The following is a 16,597-nucleotide window of genomic DNA, read 5'->3' on the forward strand; positions in this document are numbered from 1 at the left end:
CTGGGGGTCGCCAGCCGACATTGTTTGGCCGACGGCACCCTGAGGAGACCCACTCTGTGGGAGCGTACCGGTCTGTGGGAGGAAATCTGTGGCAGAAGGCGGTCCACCTGCAGTTAAATTCTATCTAGATTCATGTATTTGCTTAAAATGTTTTAAAAGCTTCTGGTTCAAAGTAACTTTTCTTCCTGAAGAAAAATCTATAGGTGCAACTCAAGATAGTAAAGTTTTTGTAGTATTTACAATTGTTCTCACCAATGGTTTTTTTCAGGGTATCCAGCTCTTCCTGATGCTTGTGATAAGTACTTTGTTGTAACTTAGTTTGTAACAGATCAGCTTCTTCAGACTTCATTTCCCATTGTTGCTTCAGTTGACGATACCTTAACAGATGTCATAATTTTTATATATATAAAAAGACACCTTTAAAAATGTCCCACGTTATTTTCTGATGATGAACTTAGCATTCCAAAAATACACATAACAAAGGTCAGGCTTTAATCCTGCCAGATTTATAATCAAGAAGCTACACAATGATATCATTTAATGAGTGTGCACGTAGTTCCAAAAGCAACTTCTATAGGCAGTCCTCACATAATGACTATTTGCTTCATGATTATTCGGAGCTACGGCACTCAATGAATTAGTTGTGGCCAATCCTGAAACTAGAGCCATAGCAGTGATCCCACACTCATGTAATTAAAATTAGGCACTTGGCAGCCCATGTGTGTGCAGAAGATACTTTAACAACCTCCACCCACTTATCTCCCTCCCCCACCACATCTGCCCCATTTGGCCATCCTCTGCTCTGCTGCCACCCTCAGCTGGCCTTCACCATCTCCTGCCTCCTGCTGATGCTGGCCCTTTGCAAGGCCATCTGCTGCATTACAGAGGTCTCAGGAGATCTCAGGAAGGGCCAGCAGTTGCCTTGGCCAGGCACGCTTCATCAACAGCAGGAATAGAATAGGGAAGGGACCTTGGAGGTCTTCTAGTCCAACCCCCCGCTTAAGCAGGAGAACCTACACCATCTCAGACAAGTGACTGTCTAGCCTCTTCTTAAAAAACTCCAGTGATGGAGCGCCCACGATTTCTGGAGGCAAGCTGTTCCACTGGTTGATTGTCTTCACTGCCAGGAAGTTTCTCCTTAATTCTAGGTTGCTTCTCTCTTTGATCAGTTTCCAACCATTGTTTCTCAGCCTGCCCTCTGGTGCTTTGAAAAATAACGTGACCCCCCTCGTCTTTGTGGCAGGCCCTCAAATACTGGAATAACTGCTATCATGTCACCCCTGTTTTTTCTTTTCTTTAAACTAGCCAAACCAAAGTCCTGCAGCCGTTCTTCATATGTTTTAGTCTCCAGGCCTTTGATCATCTTAGTTGCTCTTTGAATTTTTTCCAAAGGAGGAAGAAGGCAGTGAAGGTCAGCTGGGGCCAGCAAGTGGTGGCAGAGGTAGGCAGCGGTAGAGGGGGCAGCCAAAAGGGTAAAGATGGGGGTGAAATGGGGGAGTTGAAACGGAGGGGAGCATGGAAAGGCAGAAGCATGGGATCCTTGCCTAACAATGGTATAGTCCTCACCTAATGACTATCAGAACTGGTGTTTCTAAGCGGTGGTCATGTGGTGTTTAGCTTAATGACTGTACCACTTAGCAAATGGAAGTTTTGGTCCCAATAAGAATTGTAACCTGAGGACTACCTATATACAAATTTTAAGTTTAATCTTTTTACAGATTTTTGTCTAGAAGAGATTCACCTTATTCAAGTATTAATTTATCAAGCCAATCATACTGAACTAACTTCCTTCCTATTCCCATAGTTCCTGGATAAAATAAATTGGCCAGTGCATACTTTTCAAGAGTCACCTGTAGACTTGCTATCTCTTTTCCTGTCGTCTGTAGCTCAGCCTCTTTTGCTTTCAATTCGTCTTGCGCTTCTTTCATTTCTTGAAGTTTGGACAAAACTGAAGCAGCCTGAGACCGTGCACCTGGTTTGCAAAAGATACCGTTGCATGCATGAAAATCAGTTCAAACACGAGTTGCAATATTACTCATTTGTTCAAATCTCCGCACACAAATCCTTTGGATTCCAGACAAATGTCGTAATACTGAATCTGTGATAGCTGTGCTACATAAATTCCTACATCAGCTGATTGTAATGATACATGTAGGAAAGTATTGGTAGATTGTGAAGACCCTAGAACAATTTATCCAAGACCCTGTATCCATCCTGTAGCATAATAGGCTGGTTACACAGGTGAATTTACACGTGTAAGTTTTGGACAAGCAGATAAATGCAGTTCAGTAAAAGAAAAGACTCAGTGATTTCCTTAAATATAACAGAGACCTGTCAAAAGTGTATTGTAGTAAAAAATAGAAAATTAGCCAGTACCTCCACTCAGTGTGCCTTGGGGATCAAATGTGTCTCCACCTAGAGTGACTGTTTTTGTCATTATCTTTTTGTCAAAGGTGACTCTCTTGGCATTATCCATGTTATCACAAACCAAGGCCTGCCCAAAGACATACTCCATTGCCTTTTGGATTTCAGAATCATAGCCCACCAGACTAAGGGCCAGATTAACATTGTCATCGCCAACCTAGTACAAAAGGAAAAAGGACAAACTTCAGAGGAAAAAAAAGGTCTAACTCAGGATTCATTTTTCCTAAATTCTATGATACAAGAAAATTGTATACAGATTTGGTTTCAGCTTATGGTCATTATATCATAGTCTATTACTGTTCAGAAGCTACTTATAAACATAGACCAGACAGCAACCTGGTATAACTGGGGATAGACAAAATGCAGCATTGAAATTTGATGTCAAGGAAGTCCATTTGCCTCCTAGAATGCCCCTTATTCAGTATCCCGCAAACCATTTCCTCTTCTGGAATATTTATTTGTGGGAAATTACAATGTCTTTGTAACAAATGGATGGGAATATTCCAGCAGAAAAAGGAAAAGTTGCCTCCCTAGAATAATGCATTTGGCACTGAGTGGTAAGTGCAACTCCCAGCATTCAACGCTGGTTGTGAATTCTAGAAGTTGTGGTCCCCACGCATCTGGGGAACACTATTTGGAAGGGGTTAGGGAACTCCATTTATTTCAACCTCTAAGCTATCGTTGCTAAGACAATCATTCTGAAATTGAAAGATTTAATTCAATATTATCATTAAAATAAAAGAACTTTGATGGAGATACGTATTAAGAAAAAATAAATAACAAGAAAATACGTATTAAAAAATAATTGTCTGGTTCATAACAACATGTGGAAAACTGAGAAAGAGAATAAAAAAAACTTTCAGTATAGAAATATGTTCAAAACTCCCACAAAAGAAAATATACCAAGGTTTTGGCCACTTTGATGGTTTCTTTTCCAATACATCTTGATGAAATTTTATTCAGTGGAATGATAGTATATCGACGCTTCAGTTCACCTTTCTCTAGCAGCTTTTTCCCAGTCACCTAACAGATAAGAATTAAAAACAAAAATTGCTCACATATTTGCTGACCCATTTTACCTGCAGCTACTGCTACATTTATTACAGTGATAAAAATATATAGTGTTAAAACGTGTCTTTTTAAAAATGTTAGGATTCATCTGATTTATAATTAATAACTATATACAATATTATATATATTGTGCAGGTAGCCCTCTACTTACAACCACAATTTAGCCCTACGTTTCTATTGCTAAGCGAGTCAATTGTTAAGTGAATTTTGCTCCATTTTACAACCTTTCTTGCTACAGTTGTTAAGTGAATCACTGCAGTTCTCAAGTTAAAATAATTGTTAAAGGAATTTGGCTTCCCCATTGACTTGGCTTAACAGAATTTCATAAAAGGCGATCATGTAACTCCGGGACATTGCAACCGTCATAAACATGAGTCAGTTGCCAAGCATCCGAATTTTGATCACGTGATCATGTGGATCTGCAATGGTCCTAAGTCACTTTTTTCAGTGCCGTTGTAATTTTGAACGGTCACTAAGTGAAATGTTGTAAGTTGAGGACCACCTGAATATTATACATGCATAAACTCTGTCTACACCCTCAAACACTACATGCAGGTTATAAGATACCGTTTAATGGTCATCTTAAACATTACAAAAATAGTACAATTAAGAAATAAGGACTATTTTATGTATTACTTTTTTATCAGAATCATTATGTGCTTAAGCAATTACAAGCGTAACCTTCAGAAACACTCATGAATACAAGTCTAGCTTCTGTTTGCTATTAAATCTGGTTTGCTGCTAAACAACTGAGAAAAGAACAGAAGTTATATTTTTGATAAAATCTTTTGAGAAACGCACCTCAGTGTCCACCACAACATTATAAAGTCGACCGCCAGCCACTACTTCTAGTGCTGTCGCTGTAGAAACATCTTTCACAGTAATCAAAGATGCAACCAGCCCTTTCACACGATCTGGATTCCAGTTCGTTTCTGGATTTCTTAAAATCAATTAAGAAATTGTTTTGTGAGAACGTATTAATGCTTTTCGTACATACTTTGTTGTTATTAAATAATATTGTGAAAGCCCTAGCCAAAGACAGAATGTTTCTTCCCAGTTTCCAAGTTCAACTGTAAAACATTTTAACATAATTCTTGTTTGGGGACAGGAGAGACAATTTAATGTTCCGTGGCTTCACCTGTATTCAAAACGTAGATTGGGGAACCTGACCAGGAAAGTTTCATAGGATTCCCTCAAACGATTTACCACACGGGATAACTCCTTTTGCTTTTCTAAAAGACGCTCTTCTTTTTTATCTGGAATAGCCAAATGAATAAATAACATTATCTAGAGTACTGATGGCAAACCTTTTAGAGACCAAGTGCCCAAAACCCGCCCCCGCCGCACCGGCAGCTCGCCCCACTCCACCTGCAGGGCCACCCACCGCCTCCACGGCCCGCCACAGATTGCCCAGGTGGCCCAGTAGCACCTTGGTAGCAACGCCCCCACAGCACCAACTGTGTGCGACAACGCGAGGGCAGAATCTTGTCCGCGCTGCCTGGCTGCCATGTTCTTGGCTGCGCTGCTCCGTGCGGTCTGCGCTCGGGGGTGACTCTCCTCCGAGGGGGCTGCTGGTGAAGAGGGGGCCACGGGGGGAGGCGGGGCTGGGGTGACAGCGCGTGTGCTCATAGATAGGGCTCTAAGTGCCGCCTCTGGCACGCGTGCCACAGGTTCGCCACCACTAATTTAGAGTATGTATTTCTAAGGTTTCAGAAGAAGCTGATTAGACAGAAACTTACAGCCTTTATATAGAAGCTACTTAATATAAAATGTGCAAAAGGGGAACCATCTGTGACTAACTCATCACATATTCTAGCTCATAGAGATGCCACACCACACACTTATGTATAGGTAGTCCTCAACTTATAACAGTTTAGTGAAAGTTCAAAGTTACAACGGCATTGAAAAATGTGATTTATGATCATTTTTCACAGCCTCTGCAGCATCCCCACGTTCATGTGATCAAAATTCAGATGCTTGACATCTGGTTCATATTTATGACCGTTGCTGTGTCCCAAGGTCATGTGATCCCTTTTGCGATCTTGTGACAAGCAAAGTCAACGGGGAAGCCAAATTCACTTAACAACTAGGTTACTAACTTAACAAACTGCAGCGATTCACTTAACAACTGTGGCAAGAAAGATTGTAAAATGGGGCAAAACTCAGTTAACAAATGTTAACAACAGAAATTTTGGGCTCAATTGTGGTCGTAAGTCAAGGACTATCTGTACTTCTGTTAGTGCAGGACATGTTCAAATTGAGCTCTAACGTTAGTCAGTAAAAAATGGGCTATTGTCCTCCATGGAAGCAGCAATTCGTCTCGAATCTCCCTCTGTATGTACAATGTGTAAAACAAACCCCCCTCCATTCAAGAAGGTGAACAAACCTTCATAGTTGAGTTTCTTCATTTCATGTTCAAGTTTCTCTTTCTGTTTTTTAGCTGCTTCAAAGGATTCTTGGTCTTTCTTGTAGCCACCATCCATTTTTTTTACTTCACTCTGTTTTGTCTTTAGTTCTTGCTGGGCGTGTTTCAGTTTCATCTGAGCCTTCAAAAAACACAATGTGAAGTTGTGATTTGTATCTTTTACTTTGGAATGAAGTTAACTTTCCTGGAAACAGTCATAAAAAAGTAATCACCCTGAATCTTCTATCTTTAAGTACCAAACAGCTTTTCAAAGAAGGGGATACTCTAAATCAGGGGTGCCAAACTCAATTTCAGTGAGGGCTGCATCAGCATTGCGGTTGCCCTCAGGGGGGCCGGGTGGGTGTGGCCAGGATGGGTGTGGTCTACTGGGTGGGCGTGGATGGAGTAGGTATGGCCTACTGGGTGGGCGTGGCCAGCTCTACATCGTTCGCGTCAAGGGTGCCTGTGGGGGCCTGGGCAGGAGTGGGACAGATCTGAGGGTCTCTGGCAGAAGGGGGTGGGACCAGGGCAAGTGCCAAGGCATGGTCCACTGGAGGAGCCTCACTTTCCTCTCAGGCCATGCGGGGGGGGCTGGATGGTGGTGCGGGCTGCCCGGAGCCCTGGGCAGCAGAGGTCAAATTCCCAGCCTGGCCCTTGAGCACCCGCGGCACCAAGCTTAGCCCCACTTCCTCAAGGCTGCTGCTCAAGGTTCTCCTGGTTCCTCGCTGTTTCCAGATAGCCTTGTGGAGCTAAGACTGAATGCGTTTCAGCATAGATGGCCACCACAAAATTGTACATTGGCTCCCAGCTGGCCTGGGCCAGGGCCAAGGCAGAGGGGGCTGTTCCCTCACTGTTTCCAGGATGGCTTCGCGGGCCACATGAAACCACTTCGCGGGCCGCATCCGGCCCCCGGGCCTTGTCTTTGACATGTCTGCTCTAAATGGGCAAAACTGTCAAACAAAGATGGTCCTGATTGTAAAGAACAGAACAGGAAAACCACAAAGTCCTTGAAACATAAAAATGAGCCTGAAAATGTCAGCTCTGCCCTCTCTACAGATATCATAATGGAGGATTTCCTAGAAACAGGAATGGTTACCTCCAGGCCTAAAGTGTCTATCCAGCCTGGTAGGGAAACAATATTTCATGCAAACATATCTTAGGACAGTTGAAGCTAAGACAAGAGCAAATCTGGGCCTTCAGAACAGTCATATCCTAATCCTAAAAATAGGAAGATTTGCAAAACAAATCTTATATACTGTTTTCCCAAGTCCACAATAAGGAAACAACGATTTCCAAAAGGACGGTTTGGGCTGCCAACTTCTTTCTCCAGTTATAATCCCAAATTGACTGTGCTGTTAAAAGAAAAAAACATAAGTACTTTTGTTTCTACTTGGAAACCGCTTCTGGACTTTGTGCTTGAGGTGGAAAAAAAAAGATATCATGATTTTGGGTTTTACCAATTAGACTGATTTGCCGATACAGCAATGGCTAGTGCATACTACTATAGCAGTGGTTCTCAACCTTTTTAATGCCGCGACCCCAACTGGTCATAAGTCGAGGACTAAACCGGTCGTAAGTCAAGGACTACCCAACCGGTCGTAAGTCGAGGACTTTCCCTGCCCGGGAGCGCTGCACATGCGTGGTTCCGCCCCCTGTGCCGGCCGAGGCGTAGCTGGCAAGCGGCAGAGACGGAGCAGGCCGACCACCAGCTGGCCCAGCCCAAGGGAGGTAAGGCACCCGCCGGAAAAGTGGAAAAAAATGGCAGACAAAAAAAATGGCGGACAGCCTTGCTTGGCGACCCCCATGAAATGGTCGATCGACCCCAAATGGGGTCCCGACCCACAGGTTGAGAACCACTGTACTATAGAAATGTAAAAAGTTGAGATTTGATTTTAATGTCTGATTTTACTGCAACAGAGAGTGTCGGAAATCAATGCCTTTTGTCTCTCCTCCTCTCTTTCCTCACACTTTTTGTTTTCCCTTTTTCTACTGTTGTCCCCTACTATTTGCTTTTATATTTTCTCATTTTATGTTATAAATGAATAAAACTAAATAAAATGCTAAAAAAATCAGATACAGTGATCACTGCCAAGAATATTCATTGGCAATTGCTAATGGAGGGCTGATGGAAAGCACTGTGCCTATGAATCTCTTCCCTGTTGCCCCACCAAATTTTTTAAAAATGTCCATTTAGGAAATGGATACTTTTATGGTTTGACCAATGAATGTGGACAGAGCAGAATATACTTTACAAAGGTACCCACTGACTCAAATGCCCTGATGTAACATCAGAGAAAACATTTCAAAAAACAATATTTGCATTCTCTTCAGCTGTTTAGGAACACATTAATAGAACTGGGGAGAGGTGTAGAATCCACAGTAGCAAATTAAAATTCAAGAGATCCCATAATAGAAGTTGAAAAAAAAAATCTCATCTTTAATACAGAAAATATATATTCCAGATGCCTCATCATTGCTTCCGCAGTCAACTATCTGCCTTCATGAGTCGATGTCTTACAAAAAGTCACAACATTCTTTAAGCCTTTTTGATACAGGTAGTCCTTGTTTAACCATTTGAAGATTGACAGACCCCCCCCAAAGCTACTTCCAACCCAGTTCTGTCAGCAGCCGCCACCTGTGGTCATATGATCGTGTTTTAGGCATTTGCAACTGACTCACCTTTATGGCTGGTTGTAGCACTCTGTGGTCACGGGACCACTATTTACAATGTTTTTTTGCTGTTTTGGGGCCTTTTTTTGCTGGTTTCCAACAAAAAAAATGCCCATAGGATTGATTTGCTTAATGTCCACCATGTTCAATTAACAACCACCAACGTTCTTCATGATTACAGAAAAGAAGTCGTAAAATTAGGTCTGTCATACCTTGATTTACTACTGTCATCACTTATGATGATAATTTTGAGGTTCATTATGGTTGTAAGACAAGGATTACCTGTACGTGGCATTTTAATTGTACGGTGCTCCCAATTTGCCAGCAGAGACACACCTTTATTACTTACTTGCTTAGCTTCTGTCTCTGCTTTGCTTATGTCATTCTTGCAAGTCATCATCTGTCCAGCAAGAGTAGCGTCTTCCCCATCTTCGCTGCTGGACAGTCCAGCTGACACTGCGTTGAAATGCTGCTGCGCTCCAGCTAAAGCCTCAGTGTCTTTATTGTTTTCCTCCTGAAGAACACTCAAAGCATCTCTCATCTTCTTGACTTCTTTTTCTTTCAAGGCTAAGGCTTTAGAATCCTAGAAAAAAAAAGTTGTATAATTAAAAGGCCGATTTAAAAAAGGAACAAATATACAAATTAATAACAAAAGCTAAGCGCAATCCTACTTTAGCCCATAACAAAGTTCCAGTGAAAGCTGAGAATTAAACAACTGTGACCCTAAGAGAATAATTAATTTGGTTGGCCAATCCTGAATCTGGGGCTGTTTTGGTGCTCTCCTTCAGTTTAGATCACATCTACATATATTTATTCAGAAATAAGCCCCACTGTGTTCATAAAGTTTTTTTTATGCGGTCATAAAGTAAAATGTCACATGACTGTGCCAACTTATGATATCAGTTTCAGCTGTAGTCATTAAATACAATATCATGTGATCAGGCCAGCTTCCCCATGGACTTTGCTAGTCTGAAGCCACTTACAACTGTGAAGGTTGTAAGTGGTGATCACGTGACTGTGGGATGCTGCAACAGCTGTACATGAACACTGGTTGCCAAGCAACCGAATCCCAATCACCTGATCATAGGGACCCTGTGACGGCCACATCTTCGAGGACCAGTCCTAAATCTCATTTTTCAGTGTCATCATAACTTTGAATGGCTACTGAACAAATGGTCAGTAAGTGAGAACTGTACGTACTTTTAAAATACTGTGTTTTCCTAGTATAGAAGCACTTTTGTACAATACACTATACATTTTCAAACATAAGCTTATCGTGAATATATTTAATTGTATGAGGGGAAAAAATAGCGTATAATTTAAGAGCATTTCCATTGCTTACCTCTTCCATGGCTTTAACCAATTCCTTCTGCTTTTTCTCTTCACTTTGTAAATTTTGCTTTTTGATAGCCAGGGTACTTTGTACTTTGGTATCAGTTCTCTGAACCTCTGCAAGAGCTTCTTCTAGAGAATGAAGCACACCACCAAATTCCTACAAATATATATTTAATAGAAGCAGATTTATGTTTGCAATAGTACCTCTACAGATCTTCCTCAGGCATTTCATTAACATAGGAAAAATGGGAATGAAACAGAAGGCAAAAATATTAAAACTCTTTCTTGAAGAATAATGCCAATTTTTTTTAATGATTCTGTACCAAGCAAAATCTAAAGAGGAACCAAAATAGAGAATAGAGAATACAGAAAAAAATCTCATTGAAAGAAAAGCACACTGTCTATGCTTACACATTATATAAAGCCTCATGTTCTTGATATTGGCTTAGTATGTTCTGTGATTGTAGCCCATTCATTATTTTATGCCAGTTTGTGAGTTAGCACTGGATGAATCCAGACACTAAACATGCTTGCCCAATTCCCTGAACTATAGCAAGTTTGAGCCTTTCTGATCTATCTATACCCATTTAGTGTGTCCAACAATGGGTTAACACAGGAACAGAAACAACTTCAGGACAAAGGCTCCACTTTTCTGTTGTAAGCAGTTATCTAAATAACTGGAGGTATGTATCGTCAACCTGAACACTTTACTAGCGTCTAGTTATTCAATTAATTGTATGACATACATTTCTAATAAGCCATTATTTCTTCAAACAAATAAAATTTTCAAATGTATTCTTTACATGTGAGCAGCCTATACATTTAATAAACTGGCTAAAAATAAGTTTTACTCCTTGTTTTAGCATATTGTCATTAGGTAACTGAATAGGTCTTACTTGATCCCTTTTGTTTTCCATCTCTGTTATTTCTTTGCTAAGTTGCTTCACCTTCTTCTCATTTTCAGTCATTCCTTCTTGAAGTTTTGAAATACTGCTTTCCATTTCCTTTAGCACATCAGTAGAATGTACCTTGGTTTCTTCGGCTATTGTAAACTGATATGCCACATACAGACGGTTCAGGTGTTCTATCTCTCTCCCAACTTTTTGGTATTCCAAATAGGAGGATCGTTCCTGGTTAGGCAGAAAAAATAACGCATCACTGACAGCGACAGCAAACCAGAATATACAGATAGTCCTCGGCTTACAATAGTTAATTTAGCGACAGTTCAAAGTCATTTTTCATACTTGTGACCATTGCAGCATCCCTATAATCACATAATCAAAATTTCAGATGCTGGGATTCGTATTTATGACCGTTGCTGTGTCTCAAGGTCATGTGATCACCTTTTGCAACTTTCTGATAAGCAAAGTCAAGGGGGAAGCCAGTCGCTTGACAACCAGGTTACTAACTTAACAACTGCAAGTGATTCACTTAACAAATGGAACATGAAAAGTCGTAAAATGGAGCAGAACTCACTTAACTGTCTTGCTTAGCAACTGAAACTTTGGGCTGAGTTGTGGTCAAAAGTCAAGGACAACCTGTATTCCATCAACTTAAAACCACAATTGAGCCCAAAATGCCTGTTTAGTGAGACAGTTCAGTACGTTTTGCTCCATCTGACAACCTTTTTTGCCAGAGTTGTTAAGTGAATCATTGCAGTTGATAAGTTAGTAACCCGGTTGTTAAGTTGTACTAAATCTAATCAAAGATGGAGTTTTATTGTGAACTCTGGTTAATTTAAACTGTAAATACCTCTTTCAATTTTTGCAAGGTGGGTGTGATTTCTTCCTCTAAAATCTGTAAATCAAAAGTAAGAGTACTTAATTTTCAATTCTCCAGTTTAACCATAGCAATTCTATTTTCTTAAGAGGACAAATATAAATATAGGATCAAGTAACCATAATGTTAGTACCGTGCAAATTTCTTTGAGTTTTGCTTCTTTTTTCTCAATAGTTTTTTGTGCTGCTAGTTTCTTACACTCATACATTCTTGTGCCAGCTGCTTCTTCAATCATAGCCAATATCTAGAACAGCAATAAAAATATAACACAGATCAAGCTGTTTAAAAGATAAAAATCACACTAACAGAAAATCCTCTGTCATACTTACCTCTGGGGGCTTCATATTGAGCACTTTGGTAATTCGGCCCTAAGATAGAAGGAAAATAGCCAGCTATTAACATCTTAGTATTTTAAAGGCCTTATAATAATCTACGTAGGGTGAATTATGGTACAGATCACCCTTGGAAAAGAAAAGAGCATCTGGAGAATTGCACAAAAATTAACACAGCACATTTGTAACAAAACAACTGGGCAGGATCGTAGCTCATGGAAAGCTTTGTTACTATGTTTTTCCGCTTATAGTTTTACAAGGCAATCAGAAATATTCCTGTAATATGCTTTTTGACACTAGATTGATGCCCATCCATAGATTATTAGATGCAGGGGTGCTTAGAGGTATGCAACAACTAGGAAGAAGAACAAAAGATCATATGTTTAATTCTGGGCTGAATTAGCAGGAACTAATTAGGTTTTGAGAAGGAAAGATGAGTTTAAAAACAGAGAAAAAGCATATTAAATGATTCAAAGCACCACAAATTTACAATCTAAAAGGACAATACAATAAGAAGGAAGATTATGAACATATATACTTCATTACCTGCATAATAAGAAAATGAGGATTATTGACATTCAATCCAACAGAGCAGAACAGATCTTGTACTCTGGTATTGTTTGCATTGACACCATTGATTAAGTATTTATTTCTGCCTCCAATCACCACCTTGAAAATGAATGACAAAGGACTATTAGCGTGTATCATCTATCATCTCAAACAAATAGACTATTTAGCAGTCATTTTAAAAATGACCTCCTTTCAAAACTATTTGGGAAAAAAATCAAGATGAAAGATTTTAATTTTTCTACTTGCACCAATTTTTTTAAAAGACGGTAAGGACATCATTTACAGAAATGTTTAAGACATCACATTGGCTCACCTGTCTTGTGACTGTTATCTCATCATGATTCTCAAATCCTAGCGGACTCTGCTTCTTATCAAAATTATCAAAAGTGATAGAAACAGAAGCCTTAGTAATTCCAGCCTGCCCATTTTTGTAAACAAGGTCTTGCAAGTTGGAAGCTCTCACCTAAAATGAATGTTTAAGACAAAATGAAACCAATAAGATAAACAGGTAGGGATGCTTGAGTTATAGGACTGCATCACAAAATAAATTCAGCTGTTGTATTTAAACAAATATGTTCCTGTATAAACGTTTTGTACATATTACATGTGTTACATCATTCCAATCTTCAATTCAGTTCACTCAAGAGAGACAAGATAAACCCATTTTAAGGGATATGGTTATAGGCAAAACATATTTTAAAAAAATATCACTCTGATGATATGCTTCATGAGTCAGAGTCTGTACTTCCCAAAATGTTTATACAAAATTATTTGTGAAAAGGCCCATGACCAAAATTATCTTATTTATGACTTAAAATTCTGCTTCCAAAAATCAGACAAATTAAGAACTTTTCCACAATATGTTATACTTTTATCAGATGAATTTGGCATGTTAAATTATCATTCTCTTGCAAATAAAGATCAATGATCAATCCATTATCAGGACTTATACTGAATTTTAAGAAGAAAATGTTCCTAAAGTAAATTTTAGAGTTAGTCCAAGAGTCAACATTAAACATACTAAGAGCAGGATTTTTTAAAGGTAGCCAACATCTGGGACATACATACTTACCTGTGACAGATTGGTGATTCCCAATAAAAAACAGATGGAGTCCAGGATATTTGATTTGCCACTTCCATTTAATCCAGTAATAGCATTGAATAGAGGGTCAAAATCATTAACTTCTGTCCTCTGAGCGTAAGACTTAAAACCTTCAAGAATAATTGACCTGATGTACATTTCAGCTGATTTCCCTTTAGATTCCAAGTAAATTCACATCCAACCTATAAAAGGTACATTTCTTCCATTATTCAACAGTTTAAAATATAGGCCTGTTTCATAAAACCCCTTAAATATAACCCAACAGCTAGGGTTATAGCAAAAACAATTACTACTCAATCATGTGTAGTAACAATGTGTAATTTAACAAACAGAAATGGATCATTTCTATATACATGGATCACATACATCCTCTTGATAGCAAAACAGCAAGATCGCAAATTAAGTCCTGCTGACTTTATCATTATTAGACCTCCCACATTATGCTGGAGCAATTAATGTTAGCTTTGTAGCCACGTAGAATGTATAGGGGGAACTGATAGCATTTTTTTTAAAAAAAAAAAACCATTTGGCAAAAAAATGTATCCTAAAATGAGTAACAAAGGTCCCTTAACTATATATTCAGACAAAACCCACACAATCTTGCAGGTTCTACATTTAGGCAAGAAAAACCAAATGCACAAGTACAGCATAGGTGGCACCTTGCTCAATAGTAGTAACTGTGAGAGGGACCTCGGAGTCCTAGTGGACAATCACCTAAATATGAGCCAGCAGTGTGCTGCAGCTGCCAAAAAGGCCAACACAGTGCTAGGCTGCATTAACAGAGGGATAGAATCAAGATCACNTTTGATGAAGAGAAGGACGAGGGGGGACATGATAGCAGTGTTCCAATATCTCAGGGGTTGCCATAAAGAAGAGGGAGTCAAGCTATTTTCCAAAGCGCCTGGAGGCAGGACAAGAAGCAACGGGTGGAAACTAATCAAGGAGAGAAGCAATCTAGAACTAAGGAGAAACTTCCTGACAGTGAGAACAATTAACCAGTGGGACAACCTGCTTCCAGAAGCGGCAAATGCTCCAACACTGGAAGTTTTTAAGAAGAGACTGGACAGCCATTTGTCCGAAATGGTATAGGGTTTCCTGCCTGAGCAGGGGGTTGGACTAGATGACCTTCAAAGTCCCTTCCAACTTTACTACTATTATTATTATTATTATTATTATTATTATTATTATTATTATTATTATTATTATTATTATTATTTAAGATGCAACCCATACACTTGTCTATACGTAAATACAGTTGGAATATATTCTCGAATAAAGATGCATCTGTTCAGAACACAGAACGTGCAACTAAGACATCTTTACATACTTTCCTAACCAGCACACGCCAAACAATTGAAAGAGTCCAAAAACTACAGATCCATCCACGACTGACATAATAATAATAATAATAATAATAATAATAATAATAATAATAATAATAATAATAATAATAATAATAATAATAATTAATTAAATAAATAAATAAAGTTAATAATAATAATAAACAAATCACTCTGCCTTTAAAATGTTCTACTACAGGATATGCTTACTAAAAAAAAAAAAAGGATCCGAATCCGAAGTGTTCAATTCAATCGGATTCACGTTGACATAAAACCCCCTTGATTGACAGTCTAAAAGTGCTCTTCGATTAGCTCAAGATGCTTCGCGAGGAAGCAAAAAAGAAAACAAAACACCACTTGCAGATATTTGGGGGCCCTCATAATTTAGGGGGACTCTTGATCCCTAGACGGCAGAAGTCCTCACCCGCCAAGAAGGGCCGCCTCCAACCGACCCAACCGCAGCCGCTCCGCTTTCCAGCTTCCTCCCTGCTTGAATTTGGCGCGGGCGGACCTTTCGTTCGTTTCGCGCAAAGTTCAATTCAGGGCTGTTCCGCACATTGCCTGATTTTTTTTAGCTTTCTCAGAAATCGAGCGAGTCAGGCGTTTGGGAGAGGCTACCAAAGAAGGGAAACAACCTGACGAGCTTCTACGCTACTTTTACGCAGCAACGCGATTGGAGGAAAAAAGAGTTAGAGCCCCCTAAAGGGGGGGGCGGGGCCTGAGAGATTAAGTCGTCCACTTACTTTCTCAGGCCCCGCCTTCCGTTTGGATTTAAAGCGGGAGTAACTCCAGAAACTGTTAGCTTTGCAAGGAGGGAAAATATTCCTGTGGTCGAGCGGTCGGAGCACTGGACTAGATGAAGCTGTAGTTTAGTGGCTTATTTTTTCTTAACCCCTAAGTTCCTTTTTTTATTATTTTATACCATTTTCGAATCTGGATCATAGTTAAGTAACGGAAGTTACTCCAGCAAAGATTTTAAAGAGAACGTTATTTTTCAGCTTGTAACTCCTGTTTCGTGTTAACAGTGCTATATAAGGCTTGGAAATTTTACTTTTGTAAACTATAACAAGCACAGCTAAAGAACGACTTTTCTTTTCTAGCAAAAATCAATATCTTGTGCGATAAGGATAAGAGTGGTGCAAATGTTAAGAAAATTACATCTTAAGAATTGTCAGTCCATCTTAAGATAAGCACCGTGTCCATATGGCCTTTCAGAAAGCTGTCTTTTGTTAGAATATAGGTCTTTTAAGTTTTTCTTAGTGTTGCTTTTGAATTTTTCTTTGTAAAGCAGAGTTATGAGCATAAGCAATTAAAAAAAATACAAACCTCTTTCAGAGTTGCCCCATTTTCGAGTCTTTTTGGGTTTTTTTTGCGGTCATTATAAGGGAGAGCCTTCGTCCTAGGGAGACCACTGTGCCTCAGATAGACGGTGTGGAGTCCCTCCTTGTGAAATGGGGGCAAGGGGTTCAAGTGGGCTTGTTGATTATATACCTGGCTCCCTGCTATGTATCAACGGCCCTGCCTGAGCTGGCTGACGTGATAGCCGGGGTGGCGGTTGGAACCCCCAGAC

The 16,597-nt window shown here is 39.6% G+C and overlaps 1 protein-coding gene across 1 annotated transcript in view; it reads right to left on the bottom strand.

The window, feature by feature from the left end:
• Positions 1 to 13,839, bottom strand: part of SMC2 (structural maintenance of chromosomes 2) — a 24,718-nt gene extending 10,879 nt beyond the window's left edge. Inside the window, exons 1-16 of the mRNA XM_029284729.1 lie at positions 13,658 to 13,839; positions 12,899 to 13,048; positions 12,562 to 12,684; positions 12,013 to 12,051; positions 11,817 to 11,927; positions 11,657 to 11,701; positions 10,801 to 11,034; positions 9,912 to 10,061; positions 8,919 to 9,152; positions 5,882 to 6,041; positions 4,634 to 4,751; positions 4,297 to 4,435; positions 3,328 to 3,447; positions 2,377 to 2,581; positions 1,837 to 1,972; positions 253 to 377 (exon numbers count right to left, since the gene is read on the bottom strand). Coding sequence (XP_029140562.1) covers positions 253 to 377; positions 1,837 to 1,972; positions 2,377 to 2,581; positions 3,328 to 3,447; positions 4,297 to 4,435; positions 4,634 to 4,751; positions 5,882 to 6,041; positions 8,919 to 9,152; positions 9,912 to 10,061; positions 10,801 to 11,034; positions 11,657 to 11,701; positions 11,817 to 11,927; positions 12,013 to 12,051; positions 12,562 to 12,684; positions 12,899 to 13,048; positions 13,658 to 13,825 — 2,257 coding nt within the window. The 5' untranslated portion in view covers positions 13,826 to 13,839. The remainder of the gene's footprint in view (positions 1 to 252; positions 378 to 1,836; positions 1,973 to 2,376; positions 2,582 to 3,327; positions 3,448 to 4,296; positions 4,436 to 4,633; positions 4,752 to 5,881; positions 6,042 to 8,918; positions 9,153 to 9,911; positions 10,062 to 10,800; positions 11,035 to 11,656; positions 11,702 to 11,816; positions 11,928 to 12,012; positions 12,052 to 12,561; positions 12,685 to 12,898; positions 13,049 to 13,657) is intronic.
• Positions 13,840 to 16,597: the final 2,758 nt, after the last annotated feature.

The sequence above is a fragment of the Protobothrops mucrosquamatus genome, unplaced genomic scaffold, assembly GCF_001527695.2.
Source record: "Protobothrops mucrosquamatus isolate PMUCROS unplaced genomic scaffold, P.Mucros_1.0 scaffold874, whole genome shotgun sequence".
Taxonomy (NCBI): Eukaryota; Metazoa; Chordata; class Lepidosauria; order Squamata; family Viperidae; genus Protobothrops; species Protobothrops mucrosquamatus.